This window comes from Mustelus asterias, chromosome 22 (assembly GCF_964213995.1).
Source record: "Mustelus asterias chromosome 22, sMusAst1.hap1.1, whole genome shotgun sequence".
Taxonomy (NCBI): Eukaryota; Metazoa; Chordata; class Chondrichthyes; order Carcharhiniformes; family Triakidae; genus Mustelus; species Mustelus asterias.
In genome coordinates, this window is record NC_135822.1 from 45,338,870 (window position 1) to 45,358,821 (window position 19,952).

At 49.4% G+C, this 19,952-nt stretch overlaps 1 protein-coding gene across 1 annotated transcript in view; it reads left to right on the top strand.

The window, feature by feature from the left end:
* The window catches only part of LOC144509694 (ephrin type-B receptor 2), a 1,012,102-nt gene that overhangs the window by 880,608 nt on the left and 111,542 nt on the right, over positions 1–19,952 (top strand). Inside the window, exon 12 of the mRNA XM_078238477.1 lies at positions 6,984–7,231. Coding sequence (XP_078094603.1) covers positions 6,984–7,231 — 248 coding nt within the window. The remainder of the gene's footprint in view (positions 1–6,983; positions 7,232–19,952) is intronic.

Below are 19,952 nucleotides of genomic sequence, written 5' to 3' on the forward strand. Positions count from 1 at the left end.
CGACCAAGGGGTCGGACTTGCGGGCCCTTACATGTCGCCGCAGGAGGACGGGTCCTGGGTACGTCAACCAGGCTGGTAAAGATATCCCCGAGGACGACTTCCGAGGGAATGAGAACATCCTCTCGTGGGGAGTAGCATTGGTTGCCGTACACAGGAGGGAGCGAATGGAGTGAAGCGCATCAGGGAGGACCTCCTGCCAACGGGAGACTGGAAGGCCTTTGGACTTCAACGCCAATAGGACAGCCTTCCAGACTGTAGCATTCTCTCGTTCCACCTGTCCATTACCCCTAGGGTTGTAACTCGTCGTCCTACTAGAGGCAATCCCGTATGAGAGCAGGAATTGCCTCAAGTCATTGCTCATGAACGACGAGCCCCTGTCGCTATGGATATAGCTGGGGTACCCGAACAGGGTAAAAAGATCACGAATGCCTTGATTCTCCACCGCAGCCGATGTGTCCGCGCAGGGGACAACAAACGGGAACTGGGAGTACTCATCTATTATGTTCAGAAAGTACACGTTCCGACCTGTTGAGGGAAGGGGGCACTTAAAATCAACACTCAGCCTCTCGAAGGGGCGAGTGGGCTTGACCAAATGTGCCCGGTCAGGTCGGTAAAAGTGCGGTTTGCATTCCACGCAAATCCGACAGCTCCTTGTCACCGACCTGACGTCCTCCACCGAGTCAGGCAGGTTGCGGGCTTTGACAAAGTGGTAGAGCCGAGTGACCCCAGGATGGCACAGGTCATTATGGAGGGCGTTCAAGCGATCCTCCTGCGTAGTAGCGCATGTTCCGCGCGAGAGGGCATCCGAGGGCTCATTGAGTTTCCCTGGATGATACATGATATCGTAGTTATAGGTGGAGAGTTCAATTCTCCACCGCAAGATCTTGTCATTCTTGATCTTGCCCCTCTGCGTGTTGTTGAACATGAATGCCACGGACCGCTGGTCCGTGATCAGGGTGAACCGCTTTCCCGCCAGGTAATGGCGCCAGTGTCTGACGGCCTCCACAATGGCCTGGGCCTCCTTCTCCACCGCCAAATGCCGAATTTCGGGGCCTTGGAGGGTGCAGGAAAAAAACGCGACGGGCCTGCCCGCCTGGTTAAGTGTGGCGGCCAGGGCGAAATCAGATGCATCGCTTTCCACCTGAAAAGGGATGGATTCGTCTACCGCGTGCATCGTGGCTTTCGCGATGTCGTGTTTCAATTCCTTGAAGGCCAATTGGGCCTCTGGCGTGAGTGGAAAAGTCGTGGACTTAATAAGCGGACGGGCTTTGTCCGCGTAGTTGGGGACCCACTGCGCATAATAGGAGAAGAAGCCGAGGCATCTTCTCAGTGCTTTTGCGCTAGCGGGCAAGGGAAGTTCAGCAAGGGGGCGCATACGGTCTGGATCAGGGCCAATGACCCCGTTTTCCACCACGTATCCCAGGATGGCTAACCGGCGTGTACGGAATACACACTTCTCCCTGTTGTAGGTCAAATTCAGGCGAGATGCAGTGCGTAAGAAGTTCTGGAGATTTGTGTCATGGTCCTGCTGATCACGGCCGCAGATGGTGACATTATCCAGGGACGGGAAGGTAGCCCGCAGCCTGTTCTGGTCCACCAGTCGGTCCATAGCACGCTGGAAGACCGAGACCCCATTGGTGACACCAAATGGAACCCTAAGGAAATGATACAGACGACCATCCGCCTCAAAGGCCGTGTATTGTCGGTCCTCTGGGCGAATGGGGAGTTGGTGGTAGGCGGACTTAAGGTCTATGGTGGAGAACACCCGGTACTGCGCAATCTGATTGACCATATCAGATATGCGCGGGAGAGGATACGCATCCAGCTGCGTATATCGGTTAATGGTCTGACTGTCATCAATGACCATCCGGGGTTTGTTCCCGCTCTTGACCACCACAACCTGTGCTCTCCACGGACTAACACTGGGCTGTATGATCCCTTCTTTGAGGAGTCGCTGAACCTCAGATCTGATGAAGATCCGATCCTCAGTGCTGTAACGCCTACTTTTAGTAGCGATGGGCTTGCAGCCTGGTACCAGATTCTGAAATAAAGAGGGTGTGGTGATCTTTAACGTAGAAAGATTGCAGGCGGGGCGCTTTGGACAATTTGGAGACTGCAGCTGTTCTCCCACTGTCAGCGAAGGGAGTGGCCCACCGTACTGTAGATCACATTCTTCATGTGGACCATAAAGTTTAGTCCGAGGAGAATTGGTGCGCAAAGATGCGGCAACACAAGGAGCCTGAAACGCTCGTAAATTGTGCCTTGCACTTTCAAAGTTACCACACAACGTCCTAGCACAGCGACAGACCGGGACCTTGATGCCATAGAGATTGTCTGTTTGGCAGGTTGAATCTGGAGTCCACACCTCTTCACTGTGTCAGGGTGGATAAAGCTCTCAGTGCTCCCGCTATCAAACAGACAATAAAGCACATGATTGTTTACCTGGATATCCATTATTGAACGATCGAGTCTATGGGGCTTGGCCTGGTCCAGGGTGATCGACGCCCCCGTTGGTCCGTGAACGTCACTGCAGGCAGCTGAGGTTGATGCTGAGGACCCCTGCTGGTCGCTCATGGTCATCGTCGACCAAAATGGCCGCCCCCATGAATCGCACATGGGTAAGGGCGCCAAACGTAGCGACCCCTGGTGGTCATCCTCCTCCGACTCCGTCGACCGCAATGGCGTCGTCCTGGACTCGCACGTGGACGAACCCCGTGAGTACTTCGACGACGATGGTGATGATCCCCGTTCTGAAGGGTCACAGGCCGCACTGCCATTCCTGGGCTTCGATCTGCACACCTTCGCATAATGCCCTTTTTTACCGCATGCGGTACAGACTACCGCTTTAGCGGGACACTTTTGTCGTGTATGTTTGGCTCCTCCGCAGAAGTAGCACCGCGGGCCGCATGGGGCTGCAGCCGTCGTCTGGTCCACATGGGAGCACGCCATAACACTGCACTTCAAGCCCGAGGGGCGAGGAGGGATTTGCGACTGCTCCTGCCACATTGTCTCCACGTGGTCCTCCGGATACAGGACCAAGCTCTTCGAAGCCGCCTCAAGCATTTCAGCTAATTCCATAGCTTGGGTCAGGTTGAGATTCCCCTTTTCTAGCAGCTTGAGACGGATGTATGAAGACCCGACCCCGGCCACAAACGCATCTCGGGCGAGGTCGTACATGCTCTGCTCAGCCGACACAGCTTTGCAGTCGCAGCCCCTGGCAAGCTGCAAGAGCTCATTGGCGTAGTCCTCCATGGTTTCGCCCGACTGCCGACGTCGTGTAGCGAGGAGGTAACGAGCGTGGATCTCGTTAGGAGGTTTCGTATAGCGCTTCTTTAGAAGCTCGAGGGCCTTCGGGTAAGTGGTGGCCGCACGGATCACGAGGTAGACTGTGTCGCTTCCCCTCGCATGGAGGACCCGGAGTCTGTCATCATCTGTGGTGACCGCTGCGGAGGCTGCTAGGTAATCTTCAAAACACTTCAGCCAGTGGTCGAAGGTGTTAGAAGCGCCCACCGCACGTGGATCTAGCGTCAGACGTTCTGGCTTTAGGATTTGCTCCATACTCTCCTTTCTTTTTTTTCTTCCGTCGAGAGTTTAATTTTAGTTAATAAAATTGATACGCATCAATTGGACACGAGGCTCAAAGCTTCGGTAAAAGAAGGCTTTTATTAACTAACAATGGAACTATCAGAACTTTAACACACTATCCCAGACTGAAGGGGTCCCGTCCGAGCAGGGGGTCTTATACCTCTCCCAGGAGGCGGAGCCCGACTGGGATGTGCCACAACAGTAACAATCACAGGTGTATCAATCCCACCCTAGCCCAACAACAACATTAGTACAATCCCACAGTAACCTATATACATTCCCATAGTGCTGGCCAGCCCTGGCCCAGTACTATCCAGTGGGAACCAACGATGGTTCACCACAATCAATATGGTTGACTGCCCTCTGAAGTGGCCAAGCAAATCACAAAGGGAACTCCCCACTACTCAAGGGATAGCCGTTCAATGCCGAATCATCATTCACACCCAAGCATGAATTCAAAAATAAATCTCCAATCTGCCCCCCGCCCCCAAACAAAAGTTCCACACACTATCCCAAGGAGTTATTTGGATTTAAAATGCACTGCCTGATAATGTGGTGCTCAGATTTCACCAGAGCCTTCAAAAGGGATTAAGTATACAAAGGAGCAAAATTTACAGTCTCTTGTGAAGAGGAAGAAGGAGACTTATGTTAAGATGAGATGTGAAGGCTCAGTAAGGGCACTTGAGAGTTACAAGTTAGCCAGGAAGGACCTAAGGAAAGAGTTAAGAAGAGCCAGGAGGGGACATGAGAAGTGTTTGGCAGGTAGGATCAAGGAAAACCCTAAAGCTTTCTATAGGTATGTCAGGAGTAAAAGAATGACGAGGGTAAGATTAGGGCCAGTCAAGGACAGTAGTGGGAAGTTGTGCGTGGAGTCTGAAGAGATAGGAGAGGCACTAAATGAATATTTTTCGTCAGTATTCACACTGGAGAGGGACAGTGTTGTCGAGGGGAGTACTGAGATGCAGGCTGTTGGACTGGATGGGATTGATGTTCATACGGAGGAGGTGTTAGCAATTCTGGAAAGGGTAAAAATAGATAAGTCCCCTGGGCCGGATGGGATTTATCCTAGGATTCTCTGGGAGGCTAGAGAGGAGATTGCAGAGCCTTTGATCTTTGTGTCGTCATTGACTACAGGAACAGTGCCAAAAGACTGGAGGATAGCAAATGTTGTCCCCTTGTTCAAGAAGGGGAGTAGGGACAACCCTGGTAATTATAGACCGGTGAGCCTTACTTCTGTTGTGGGCAAAGTATTGGAAAGGATTATAAGAGATAGGATTTATAATCACCTAGAAAGGAATAATTTGATTAGGGATAGTCAGCACAGTTTTGTGAAGGGTAGGTCGTGCCTCACGAACCTTATTGAGTTCTTTGAGAAGGTGACTAAAGAGGTGGATGAGGGTAAAGCGGTTGATGTGGTGTATATGGATTTCAGCAAAGCACTTGATAAGGTTCCACATGGTAAGCTTTTGCAAAAAATACAGACACATGGGATTGAGGGTGATTTAGAGGTTTGGATCATGAATTGGCTAGCTGGAAGAAAACAGAGGGTGGTGGTTGATGGGAAATATTCATCCTGGAGTTCAGTTACTAGTGGTGTACCGCAAGGATCTGTTTTGGGGCCACTGCTGTTTGTCATTTTTATTAATGACCTGGATGAGGGCGTGGAAGGAGGGATTAGTAAATCTGCGGATGACACTAAAGTCGGTGGAGTTGTAGACAGTGCGGAGGGAAGTGGCAAGTTACAGAGGGACATAGATAAGCTGCAGAGCTGGGCTGAGAGGTGGCAAATGGAGTTTAATGCGGAAAAGTGTGAGGTGATTCACTTTGGAAGGAGTAACAGGAATACAGAGTACTGGGCTAATGGTAAGATACTTGGTAGTGTGGATGAACAGAGGGATCTGGGTGTCCATATGCATAGATCCCTGAAAGTTGGCACCCAGGTTGATAGGGTTGTTAAGAAGGCGTACGGTGTGTTAGCTTTTATTGGTAGAGGGATTGAGTTTCGGAGCCAGGAGGTCATGCTGCAACTATACAAAACTCTGGTGCGGCCGCATTTGGAGTATTGCGTACAGTTCTGGTCGCCGTATTATAGGAAAGATGTGGAAGTGTTGGAAAGGGTGCAGAGGAGATTTACCAGGATGTTGCCTGGTATGGTGGGAAAATCGTATGAGGAAAGGCTGAGGGGCTTGAGGTTGTTTTCGTTAGAGAGAAGAAGGTTAAGAGGTGACTTAATAGAGGCATACAAGATGATCAGAGGATTAGATAGGGTGGATAGTGAGAGCCTTTTTCCTAGGATGGTGATGGCTAGCACGAGGGGACATAGCTTTAAGTTGAGGGGTGATAAATATCGGACAGATATTAGAGATAGGTTCTTTACTCAGAGAGTAGTAAGGGCGTGGAATGCCCTGCCTGCAGCAGTAGTGGACTCATCAACATTAAGAGCATTTAGATGGTTATTGGATAAACATATGGATGATATTGGAATAGTGTAGATTAGGGGGGCTTTAGATTGGTTCCACTGGTCGGCGCAACATCGAGGGCCGAAGGGCCTGTACTGCGCTGTAATGTTCTATGTTCTATAAAGGAATATGGACCAAACGCGGGCAATTGGGACTAGCTTGGTGGTTAAAAAAAAGAGCAGCATGGACAAGTTGGGCTGAAGGGCCTGTTTCCAAGCTGTAAATCTTTATGACTCTATGGGGCCTGGGTGGGATGCTCTGTCAGAGAGTCGGTGCATACCCGATGGGCCAAATGGCCTCCTTCTGCACTGTAAGAATCCTGTGAATGTGGAGAATCATCAGAGCAATTGACCTCACTAAATTGCCCTTCAAACTCAATCTGACCTGTTTCTCTGTTGCACTGGTCTATGCTGGACAAAGAGAACATGTTTCCACTCTCAGGTGAGACCAGACATTGTGGATATGCAATGGGTGCAGTAAACCCAGTCGGGAATTTCAGAGAAATGTCTTTGGACAGAGAATGGTTGGAATGTAGAATGTTATACCATAAGGGATAGTTAAAACTAATAATTGAAGGGGAATCTAGTTAAATATAGAAAGGAAACTGTAATTGATTTATATAAACTGGACCAACAGGGTACTCATGGAGCTGAAATACTGATTATGGGTCTAAGAATACTCAGCAACACATTATAACACTTTAACTCCAATGCAGAGATAGAAATGAATGGATGGTTAGATTAGTCCATCAAGAATGTTTAATGTTGCCAGGCAAATAACTGATGTGAAACTAATTTGAGAGATGCCAATAACAAGGTTTATTTTCATCGTTTCTAAAGTCTGAAGGTTCAGAATTATCTCCTTTCCATGTGTATTATAGGGAAGCAGACTCTGAACAGGAAGCAGTTGTGAGGTTAATCATTTTGACTTCCTTGCCAGGTGAATTTGGAGAGGTGTGCAGTGGGCACCTCAAGTTACCTGGAAAAAGGGAGATTTTTGTGGCTATCAAGACCTTAAAATCTGGTTATACAGAGAAGCAGAGACGGGACTTCCTGAGTGAAGCAAGCATCATGGGACAGTTTGACCATCCAAATGTTATCCATCTTGAAGGAGTGGTCACCAAAAGCAGCCCAGTAATGATAATCACAGAGTTTATGGAGAATGGTTCACTGGACTCCTTCCTCCGGGTAAGATATACAGAAGTTGTGTTTTATTTCAGGAAATCATGCCTAACTTCATGTTTATTGAAACAAAAATTGAAAATAGTTTGCAAGTTTATTAGTTCAGGCACTATCTATGAATAGAACAGAATTGGCTACATAAAAATACATACAAGCATACAAATGAGGTGCAGGAGTAGGCCATTCAGCCCCTCCAGTCTTGATTTGATAATATCCTCAAATCTGCATCCTGCCTACCCCCGATTACCTATCACCCTCTTGCTTACCAAGAATCTCTCCACTTCTGCCTTAAAAATATTCAAACTCTGCTTCCACTGCCTTTACAGGAAGAGAGTTTCAAAGACTGACCACCCTCAGAAAAAATTTAATCTCATCTCTGTTTTAAATGGGCGACTTATTTTTAAACAGTTACCCCGAGTTCAAGATTCTCCCACAAGAGGAAACATTCTTTCAACATTCACCCTGTCAATACCCCTCAGGATCTTAATGGTTTCAATCAAGGTGTCCCTTACTCTTCTAAACTCCAGCGGATATTAGCTATCCTGCCCTACTCTTCCTCATAAGACCACCAACCCATTCCAGGTATTAGTCTTGTAAACCTTCTCTGAACTGCAGTCCATTTAAATCTTTCCTTAGGGTGGCACGGTGGCACAGTGATTAGCAATGCTGCCTCACAGCGACAGAGACCCAGGTTCAATTCTGGACTCAGGTGACTTTCTGTGTGCAGTCTGCATGTGCTCCCCGTGTCTATGTGGGTTTCTCCAGGTGCTCTGGTTTCCTCCCACAGTCCAAAGATGTGCCAGGTAGGTGGATTGGCCATGCTAAGTTGTCTCTTAGTGTCAGGGGGATGAGCAGGCTATATACATGGGGTTACAGGGATAGGGCCTAGGTGGAATTGTTATCGGTACAGGCTCAATGAGCCACATAGCCTCCTTCTATACTGTAGGGATTCAATGATTCAATGAATAAGTCCAATACTGTGCATAGTACTCCAGATGTGGTTGCACCAATGCCCTGTACAACTGAAGCATTAACTCCCTGCTTTCGTATTCAATTCCCCTTGCAATACATGATGATGTTCTATTAGCTGCTGTGCCCGCCTACTAGGTTTTTGTGATTCATGCACTTGGATACCCAGGTCCCTCCATACCTCAGAGCTCTGCAATCTCTCACCACTTAGATTTTCAAAATTCTTAATCCTAAAATGAACAATTTCATATTTTCCCACATTATACGCCATTTACCCACCCACTTAACCACTCTATGGGCCCGATTTTACCAAACTTTCGTGCCCGAAAACAGGCGCGAAATCGTGGTAAAGTTGGGCGTCGGGCCTAAAATGCGGTCCAGACCCGACCCAAGGCCAATTGCGCCTTTGCCAACGGCTGATCCGGGCGCCGATCTGGCGCGCACCGGAATCGGCCAGCGGGCTGATTTAAATGCATTTGCATGAATTTAAATCAGCATAATGAAGTCCGTGCCCAACTTATCCAAGGATTCCCACTTTACGAGGCTCCGATCCGATCGGCGCCCGTGCATTTACCGTGTTGCTGAATTCAAGTCCGATAGGGCTTCAACTCAGCAACTGAACTGCCGAATCGCCCCCGACCACCCTTTGCGGATCGCCCCCGCGAACCACCCCGGCAGCCCTCCCCCCCCCCCAATCGGACCACCCTGGGACGCAGGCCCCGCCAGCAACGCCTACCCCCCCCCCCCCCCCTCCCCTCCGGGATCGGACCCCCGGGCCCCCGACCTACCTTGATCACTGGTGTCTGTCGAAAGCATCTTGCGATCCTGGATCCTGGCCTTGCTCCGGGGGTCCTGATGGGTAGGTTGACATCTCTTCACTGGGCAGGGGCGGGGGGGCGGGTGTGTGTGACATCTCTTCCCTGAGGGGGGGATGTGATGTCTCTTCCCTGAGGCGAGGGTAGGGGGGATGTGACATCTCTTCCCTGGGGTGGGAGGGGGGCATGGGGGGGGGGGGGAGGGGGGGATGTGACATCTCTTCCCTGAGGGGGGGGGCATGGGGGGGAGGGGGGGGATGTGACATCTCTTCCCTGAGGGCGGGGAGGGGGGATGTGATGTCTCTTCCCTGAGGGAGTTAGGGGGGGATGTGACATCTCTTCCTTGAGGGGGTGGGGTAGGGGGGATGTGACATCTCTTCCCTGAGGGGGTGGGGGGGAGAGTGTAGGGGGGGGAATGTGACGTCTCTGCCCCTGGGAAGAGAGGTCAGATCCCGCCCCCCCCTCCCTCAGGGAAGAGACGTCAGATCCCCCCCTACCCGCCCCCCCCCCCCCCCCCCCCGCCCCCAGGGAAGAGATGTCAGATCCCCCCCACCCCCACCTCAGGGAAGAGATGTCACATCCCCCCTATCCTTCCCCCCCCCCTATCCTTCCCCCCCCCAGGGAAGAGACGTCACATCCCACCGCCAGCCCCCCCCGCCGCCCCCCCCAAGGCAGCGCAGACAGCAGTGTTGTCAGCGCTGCCTTTGACTTTCGCGCTCAGGCGCGCTGAGTGCAGCGGCTTCGAACTGAGCATGCGCAGTTCGGTGCTCCGACAGATACAAATGCGCTCGGCCCCGCCCACTGGACCCGCGTCGAAAAAAGACGTATGGGGGCGCTGGAGCGCGGCTGCCGGGCACGGGTCTGATTTACGACTGCACCTGGCACTTAGAGCTGATTTGGTAAAATCGGCCCCAATATCTTTTTGTAACTTGCTTGTGTCCCCTTCACAACTTACATTTCTACTTATCTTTGTGTCATCAACAAATGTGACAACCATCCTTACAATCACTTCATTTATATAAATTGTAAATAGTTGAAATGCCAGATGACCTCCTTCTGTACTGTAGGGATTCTATGATTCTGAAGTCTGTGGCAAACCACTTGTTCCAGCTTGCAAATTTGAAATAGACCCATGTTATGCTTAGTCTCTGATCCCTGTTAGCCATTCAATCTTTTACCCATGCCAATATGTCACCCTCTATACTATGAGCTTTTATTTTTCCAATAACCTTTGATGTGGCACTTTATCAAATGCCTTCCAGAAATATCCAGCTTTCATCCCCTTTTTCCATAGCGCAGGTTACTTCCTCAAAAAACTCCCAACAAATTGGTTAAATATAATTTCACTTGCACAAAACTATGTTGACTCTGCCTTATTAGCTTGAACTTACCCAAGTGTCCTGCTATAACACCTTTAATAATGACTTCTAACATTTTCCCTACGACAGATGTTAAGCTGGCCTGTAATTTCCTGCTTTCTGTCTATGATAACCCCCCAGGATTTACATGGGAAATCCTTGATTGATCTCCCTGTGGGATTCATAGAATAGGAGTTCCTGTGGTGATAGGTAATTATCTTAACAGGTGGAACTCGTATCCCAAGCCCTTTATAAAGCAGGCCCCTGAGTGGGTCCATTATTATATCGTCCCTGTAGGAATCTGTTTGTATTCACCACAGGCTTATGGTTTTACTTTTACTTTGTGCAATAAAGCACTGTTCCTTTACAGCTGATTCCTGAGTTATTATACAGGCAACGATGTACAAAGAATGTTTCAGTAACCCTGCTCAGTGGATTCTGGTAAGCCTGCATCGTGAAGATTTAAAATGCTGTTTTTCGGGAAATTGAGCCATATAACACGAGTGTTGAGGACTGACTGCAATATGCTGAGAGAGTGAAGTACTTCTTCCAGGCAAACAGAATAGAAGGTGCTAACTAGCAAAAGGCCATCCTAATGACCATGCATGATGCTTTGTATTATAAAAAGTCTGGCATATTCGGCAGCACCAGATTGCAAGACCTTTGAGGAGTTAGTGGAAATGGTGGCAAATCATTACGATCCTAAACCATCCATTATCTTGGAACAGTACAGGTTCAATAGAACAACTAGATTTGCAGGGGAACCAGAGACAGAATTCCTGACATGATGAAGAAAACCAACGGAGCATTACAAGTATGTCTCAGCATTACTTGAAATGCTGAGAGATCATTTAGCATGCAGCATAAGTGATTTAGCAACTCAAAGAAAGCACGAGAGCTGCAAGGACCCATACATAACATCCTTAGGCTCGGGCAGGCCTCCTACTGCCGACCCAGGTCCCCAGTTGAACAAACTTGTGACCTCCAGTTGCCAGCGAGGAAAAACGAGCAGACAGGAAATCCTGGCACCAGACGAGAGGGAGTCCCACAGTTTAAGGATTGACTAGCACACCAACACTGTGCATGCAGCCAGGGAGCCCACCCCAAACAAGGTTACCGAAACATAGCGTGCAACGCCCAGATCGAAGGGTGAAGCCACCCCAAAACAAAATGTATTAGATAGGTCAGGCTGGGGAAGAGGAACTAGCACAATTAAGTTAGGTAGCCCCAATACAGATCCCGTTTCAAGTGAATGGAATCCCATTGAACATGGAGGTGGACACGGGGCAGTGGTACCCATTGTTGAGGTGCGAGAATTTAGAAGATTACAATTGGGCATCTTATCGCTCAAGTTGAGAGACACTAAGGCAAGATTGGGACCACTGTAACCCCAATCACATATGGCCAACAGACAGTCCGGCTCCCATTATACTGGTACAATGGCCAGGATCTATAGCCTTTTGGGAAGGGCTGGTTACAAAAAAATCCACTTTGATTGATGGCAAATTTTCAAGATGGGTATTGGTAACATATACGAGGTAATCGGGAAGTACCCAGAAATTTTCCAAACAGGGCTTGGAAAGATAAAAGGGGTCAAGGCAAATATTTACGTCGGCCTGGATGTCCACCTGAGATTTTTTTAAGACAAGACCAGTTCCATATGCTCTGTGAGCAAAGTAGAGACTGAGCTGAACTGATTAGAAGAACTGTGCATTATTCGATCGCTGCATTTCTCCAAGTGATACCGTGAACAGAGAACCTCAACGCAAAATTGTCTAGAGGACAGATATTCACAAAGCTGGATATGAGTCATTCCACCTCCAGTTAGATCTAGAAGAGTCATCAAGACAGTATATGACAGTAAACATGCACAAGGGTAAATACGAATATATTCGCCTACAATTTGGGTATCATCAGCTTGCGCATTTTCCAAAGAGTAATGGAAAGCATACGGCAGGGGATACCCAGAGTGATAGTTTATCTTGACGATTTTCTAATCACAGGAGCTTCAAGAAACACCATGAAAATTTAGAGGGGGTCTTGCGACAGTTCTCGGAAGCCGGGGTCAGACTAAAAAGGGAAAAATGCATTTTTCAGACTACTGAAGTAAAGTACCTCAGCTATAGGGTCGACAAAGGTGGCCTACACCCAGTCCAGGAAAGAGGCTGCAACAACAAGGAACACAACAAAATTAAAATTGTTTCTCAACCTCACAAACTATTACTTGGCAACCTTACTGGCACCACTAACTATGCTTTGTTGGCGGCACGGTGGCACAGTGGTTAGCACTGCTGCTTCACAGCGCCAGGGACCTGGGTTCGATTCCCAGTTTGGGTCACTGTCTGTGCAGAGTCTGCACGTTCTCCCCGGGTCTGCGGGGTTTCCTCCAGGTGCTCCGGTTTCCTCCCACAGTCCAAAGATGTGGGGGTTAGGTTGATTGGCCATGCTCAATTGCCCCTTGGTGTCGGGGGATTAGCAGGGTAAATACATAGGGCTACGGGGATAGGGGCTGGGTGCAATCATGGTTGGTGCAGATTAGATGGGCTGAATGGTCTCCTTCTGCACTGTGGGGATTCTATGGTATGGTTCGATGTTTCTGTAAAAGAACATCAGAAGTGGGCTTGGAAAGAACCACAGGAGGATGTTTTGTGAGGATGAAACATCAATTACAGTCAGAACGTGTTGACCCACTTCAACCACAAAGACCGTTGCTCAAAACATTGGATGCCTCTCCCTATGGAATGGTGCGGCACCGTCATACCGATGGAGCACCGGGATAGAGCGTACGATTGCGTATGCCTCAGAGGTTGGCCGATGTGGAAAGAAGGTACGCAGAGATCGAAGCGGAGAGTTTGGCAATGGTCTTCAGAGTGAAGAAATTTCATCAATATGCTTGTGGTTGACACTTTACCATTAAAACAGATCACAAACCTTGATTGGGCCTTTTTCTGAGCATAAATCGATTCCCTCCATAGCGTCAGCTCAAATACAGCAATGGGCGCTATTGTTAAGCGCCTATGAGAACACCTTGGAACATAGATCAGGGATACAGATCACCAATGCAGATGCCCTGAGCCAACTACCTTTGCCCACAAACTTACCCTAACCACTGAAAATGGACAAAGTTGTAATGGCATTACATTTTATGGATATCTTACCAATCTCAGCTGAACAAATTAAGACTTGGACTCGGAACAATCCCAGTTTGGCAAAATAAAGCCAAGTAATATTAAATGGAGGAATGCAAGAATGTCCAACACAAGTCTTAAAGCCGTATGTGACAAAGTACCTAGAATTAAGCATAGAAGGTGGCATTATCTATGGGGAGCCCAGGTAGCCTGCCCAAAAGCCTATCCTTCAATAATTTCATAATGGCTATCCAGGGATATCAAAAATGAAGATATCAGTGAGAAGCTACGTCTGGTGGCCTGGCATAGATGGGGCATAAAGAAGATGGTAAAAGCCAAGAATGTGTCAAGATAACTGGAAGTCCCACCTGTAGCTCCCTTTTACACCGGGAATGGCCAGGAAGACCATGGGTTCAGGTCAATGCTGGTTTCCCAGGACTATTTATGGGTCCAATGCCTCTGATACTAATCGATGCCCATTCTCAGTGGATTGGCATACACTGGATGGCGTCCATCATATCATATAACATGTGGAAAGACTTAGACAATCTATTAGAACTCATGGGATATCAGAGTCTTTGTGACAGACAATGGGGCCCCATTTACCAGCGGAGAATTGAGGATATTCATAACAATAAACGGAGTAAGACCTGTCCGCACGGCTCCGTACCATCCATCATCAAACAGATTAGCGGAGCAAGCAGTCCAAGTTTTCAAAAATGGAATGAAAAAACAGACAGGTTCTATCGACACAAAATAGGCATGATTCCTCCTTAATTATAGGACGGCACCACACAACGACAGGATTATCACCGCGGGATTACTGATGGGCAGGCACCGACAGACCAGGCTAAGCTTTATCTTACCAAACTTAAGTGGAAGAATTGAGGAAAAGCAGCCATGATGGACAAAAGGCTGATAGAGTTTTTTCACCAGGGGGACACTGTCCAAATGTGAAACTTTGAAGACTTCACCCCATGGACACCAGGAACGATCCTTTCAAGAACGGGGCCAACGTCCTATACAATAGGGGACAAGGTTGGGGACAAGATTCTAAGGAAACATATAGACCACCGACACCATTGGGAGCTGCTGACAGAAGCAACTAACAAAGCGAACATACCATCTGGGACCCTAAGTACACTGATGGACTACAAAGGGACTCAACTAATGGGAGTCTCAAAGATAGTAAGAAGTTTAACAACACCAGGTTAAAGTCCAACAGGTTTATTTGGTAGCAAAAGCCACACAAGCTTTCGGAGCTGCAAGCCCCTTCAGGTGAGTGGGAATTCTGTTCACAAACAGAGCAGATTAAACAGTCTCAAAGATAGCCAATGAAGACTCCACCTCTGAAATGGATACGGTAGCAGCGAAATCCCAGACAGAGGTCATTGTTGAAAAAGAATCACCTGCAAGGATAGTTCGACGGTCATCCAGAAAGAGACGCTCACTGACACAATATATCGCATCTGACAATGTGGAGTGTGAAATGGGGAGTAAATCACAGGCCAAAAGACGAAGATGACCTCGATGCCTTGAGAGCGAGGGGGGCCCTCAGACTCGGAGAGGGAGAGTATAATAAACCCCAGGACTTGCATGGGGGATCCTTGATTGACCTCCCAGTAGGATTCATAAATTGAGTTCCTGTGGTGATTAGAAATTACCTAAACATGTGGAATTTGTATCCTTTATTCAGCAGGATATCTCACTCCATCTGACGAAGGAGCAGCGCTCCGAAAGCTAAGCTTGGGGCGGCACGGTAGCACAGTGGCTAGCACTGCTGCTTCACAGCTCCAGGGACCTGGGTTCGATTCCCGGCTTGGGTCACTGTCTGTGTGGAGTTTGCACATTCTCCTCGTGTCTGCGTGGGTTTCCTCCAGGTGCTCCGGTTTCCTCCCACAGTCCAAAAATGTGCGGGTTAGGTTGATCGGCCATGTTAAAATTGCCCCTTAGTGTCCTGGGATGCATAGGTTAGAGGGATTAGTGGGTAAAATATGTAGGGATATGGGGGTGGAGCCTGAGTGGGATTGTGGTCGGTGCAGACTCGATGGGCCGAATGGCCTCTTTCTGTACTGTAGGGTTTCTATGATTTCTAATGGCATTTGCTACCAAATAAACCTGTTGGACTTTAACCTGGTGTTGTTAAAACTCTTACTGTATTTACCCCAGTCCAAAGCCAGCATCTCCACATTAAAGAAACCAATCCAAGCCTCCTTGTATCTCAAAAGCTCCATCCCAGGCAACATCCTGGTGAATCTCCTTTGTACCAATTCCAGTGCAATCACATCCTTCCTATAGTGAGATGACCAGAACTGTACACAGTACACCAACTGTGGCCTAACCAACATTCCGTCCAACAGTACCTCCTTGATCTTACACTTTGTACTACGACTGATAAAAGCAAGTAGCCCATAAGTCTTCTTCACTATCTTATTCACCTGCTCTGCCGCCTTCAGGGATCTGTGATTAAGTATCCCTAGATTCATCTCTTCCTCTGAGCTTCCAAGTGTCCTTCCAAGTGACCAGTGAGTGAACGTCAGTGCTGAGGAAGTTGCTCGAATCAATTATCAAGGATTTCATAGCTCAACATTTGGAAAGCAGTGGTATAATCAGACAAAGTCAGCATGGATTTACAAAGGAGAAATCATGCTTGATGAATCTATTGGAATTCGTTGAGCGTGTAACTAGTAAGGTTGACCGAGGAAGAACTGATGGATGTGGTTTATTTAGACTTTCAAAAGGCTTTTGATGAGGTCTCACTTCGCAGACTACTATGTAAAGTTAGAGCACATGGGATTGCAGGTAATGTTTTGAGATGATTAGGAAGCTGGTTTGCAGATAGGAAGCAAAGAGTTGGCATAAATGGGTCTTTAGCCGATTGTCAAGTAGTGACCAATGGGGTACCGCATGGATCTGTGCTAGGACCCCAACTGTTCACATTATATCTTAATACATTTAGTTTCCTCTTCCAAATCATTATCTCCAAATTTGCAAATAATACAAAGTTGGGTGGGAGGGTGAGCTGTGAGAAGGACGCAGAGATACTTCAGCATAATTTGGACAGGCTATGTTGCCGGGGGATGGGGGGGCTGTGTTGCCGGGGAATGGGGGGGGGGGCTGTGTTGCCGGGGGATGGGGGGGGGGCTGTGTTGCCGGGGGATGGGGGGGGGGCTGTGTTGCCGGGGAATGGGGGGGGGCTGTGTTCCCGGGGAATGGGGGGGGGCTGTGTTGCCGGGGGATGGGCAGTATGGGCAGTGTTTGTTGCTAGGCCAGGGGCAAACAGATTTCCTTAATTTTTTCAATCCTTCTCTCACCTTCTGCAAATCCCCCTCTTCAGTGTGACAAAACGGCTTTTGTGACTCAACTGATTGATCTTGCTGTTCATTTGGTTGCTGCTGGAGCTGAGGAGGAGGAGCAGGAGGATGAGTTGCAGGCGGAGGTGGCCCAGGCCTTATCACTCTCAGGAGTAGAACAAGACGGCCATCAGAGGCAGGAAGTGGCATGGGAGAGGGGGGGAGGCAGGGGGGAGTGCAAGAGGAGGAGGGAGCGGAGATCACGGCAGTTCCGCACATGAAAACAGGTGTCGAACACCGTGTGCCGCTGATAGCTCCGTCTCTGAAAGGAGACAGTGCCACACCTGTGCCACTTGTTGCAGGACCTGGCACCTCGGGGCAGTGGGGGGGGGGCGCACCCACTCTCGGTGGCTGTCAAATTGACGGCCACTCTGAACTTTCATGCCACTGGGTCCTTCCAGACCCCCAGCGGAGATGTATGTGGCATTTCACAGTCAGCTGTCCACACCTGTGTCAAGGAGGTCACGGATGCCCTGTATGCCCAGGCTGGCCAGTATATCAAATCTCACCTGGACCAGGCCCAGCAGGAAGCCCAGGCTGCAGGATTCGCAGCCATTGTGGGGATGCCTAATGTGCAGGGGACTATAGACAGCATCTACGTCTCCCTCAAGGACTCGCTTCAGAATCCACGATGATTTGTCAATAGAAAGGGGTTCCGCTCCCTAAAGGTGAAATTGGTTTATGACCACAAGATGAATATCATGCCCGTCTGTGCCAGACACCCTGGCAGCGTGCATGACAGTTTTATTCTGAGGAGCTCAGACATACCGGAGGCCTTTGAGGAGGAGCCCAGGCTGCAGGGATGGCTCGTGGGTGACATGGGGCCCCCGCTTCGGACTTGACGCCTGTGCGAAGGCCTGAGACTGAGGCTGAGGCTCGGTATAATGAGGCCCACGTTGCCACCCACTCTATAGTGGAGAGGTGAATAGGGATCCTGAAAATGCGGTTCCGGTGCCTGGACCGGTCTGGCAGGACCCGACAATACAACCCCCTGATTTCTTCCCGCATTGTGGTGGTGTGCTGTGCCCTTCACAACCTGGCGCAGCAGAGAGGTGACCGTTTGGAGTAGGAGGAGGCCAACCAGCCAGGCACCTCCTGGGGAAGAGGCCGCACAGCAGCAGGAGGAGGAAGAGGAGATGAAAGAGGAGGAGGACCACGCCGGGAAACACCACCCAGGCGCTGGAGGGCTGGCAGCAAGAATAAGGCATGCAAGGGCGGTGAGTGAGGCCCTGATCACCAGGCGCTTCGCTTACTAGGGGCCTGTGTTTATGCATGTGGGTTCCATTTCCCCCCTCCCCACACCCTCAAGTCCAACTATCTCAAAGAATAAACAACACAGGAACAGGCCCTTTGCCCGTCCAAGCTTGCACCAACCATGCTGCCAGACTTAACTAAAACCCCCTACCCTTCCGGGGATCATATCCCTCTATTCCCATCCTATTCATGTATTTGTCCAGACACCCCTTAAAAAACACTACCGTATCCGCTTCCACTACCTCCCCCAGCAGTGAGTTCCAGGCACCCAACACCCTCTGTATAAAAAATCTGTCTTGTACATCTCCTTTAAACCTTGCCCCTCGCACCTTAAACTTGTGTCCCCTCGTAATTGACTCTTCCACCATGGGAAAAAGCTTCTGACTATCCACTCTGTCCATGCCTCTCATCTTGTAGACTTCTATCAGGTCACCCTTCAATCTCTGTCGTTCCAGTGAGAACAAACCAAGTTTCTCTAACCTCTCTTCATGGTGACCGGTGTCCCTGACAACGACACCTGCAGGAGGTGCATAGAATCATAGAAACCCTACAGTGCAGAAGGAGGCCATTCGGCCCATCGAGTCTGCACCGACCACAATCCCACCCAGGCCCTATCCCCACATATTTTTACCCACTAATCCCTCTAACCTACGCATCTCAGGACTCTAAGGGGCAATTTTTAACCTGGCCAATCAACCTAACCCGCACATCTTTGGACTGTGGGAGGAAACCGGAGCACCCGGAGGAAACCCACGCAGACACGAGGAGAATGTGCAAACTCCACACAGACAGTGACCCGAGCCAGGAATCGAACCCGGGACCCTGGAGCTGTGAAGCAGCAGTGCTAACCACTGTGCTACCATGCCGCATCCAGCTGCAGCTCCTAACAAACCGCGTTAGGGAACTGGAGCAGGAGCTGGATGACCTCCGAATCATTCGGGAGAATGAGGAGTTTATAGATAGTAGCTTCAGGGAGGCAGTTACGCCAAAGGCACAGAGCACAGGTAATTGGGTTACCGTCAAGCGAGGGAAAGGGCAGGCAGAGCAGGGTTTCCCTGTGGCCATTCCCCTCCACAACAGGTATACCAATTTGGATACTGTTGTGGGGGATGCCTTACCTGGGGCAAGCTGCGGCAGCCGGATCTCTGGAACTAAGTCTGATTCTGCAGCACAGAAGGGAGGTTGGAAGAAGAGGAGAGCGGTAGTGATAGGGGACTCGATTGTCAGAGGTACAGACAGGAGGTTCTGTGGTCGTGACAGAGACTCCCGGATGGTTTGTTGCCTTCCGGGTGCCAGCGTCAGGGATGTCTCTGATCGCGTGCACAGCATTCTGAAGTGGGAGGGTGATCAGCCAGATGTCATGGTACACATTGGTACCAATGACGTAGGAAGGAAGAGTGAGGAGGTCCTGAAGTCTGAGTATAGAGAGCTTGGTAGGAAGTTAAAAAGCAGGACCCCGAGGGTAGTAATCTCAGGATTGCTACCTGTGCCATGTACCAGTGAGGGTAAGAGTAGGATGCTCGGGCGGATGAACACGTGGCTGAGGAACTGGTGTAGGGGGCAGGGTTTCCGATTTCTAGATCATTGGGACCTCTTCTGGGGCAGGTGGGACCTGTACAAGAGAGACGGGTTACACCTGAACTACAAGGGGACCAATATACTTGCAGGAAGGTTTGCCAGTGTTATTGGGGAGGGTTTAAACTAGATTTGCAGGGGGATGGGAACCAGAGTGCCAGAGCAGATAGTGGAGCGGGGGTGAAAATAAATGATGTTAATAGTTCATGCAAAATCACAAATAGAAGGGTTGTGTGTGGTGGTAATAATCTTCTGAGGTGTCTATTTCAATGCCA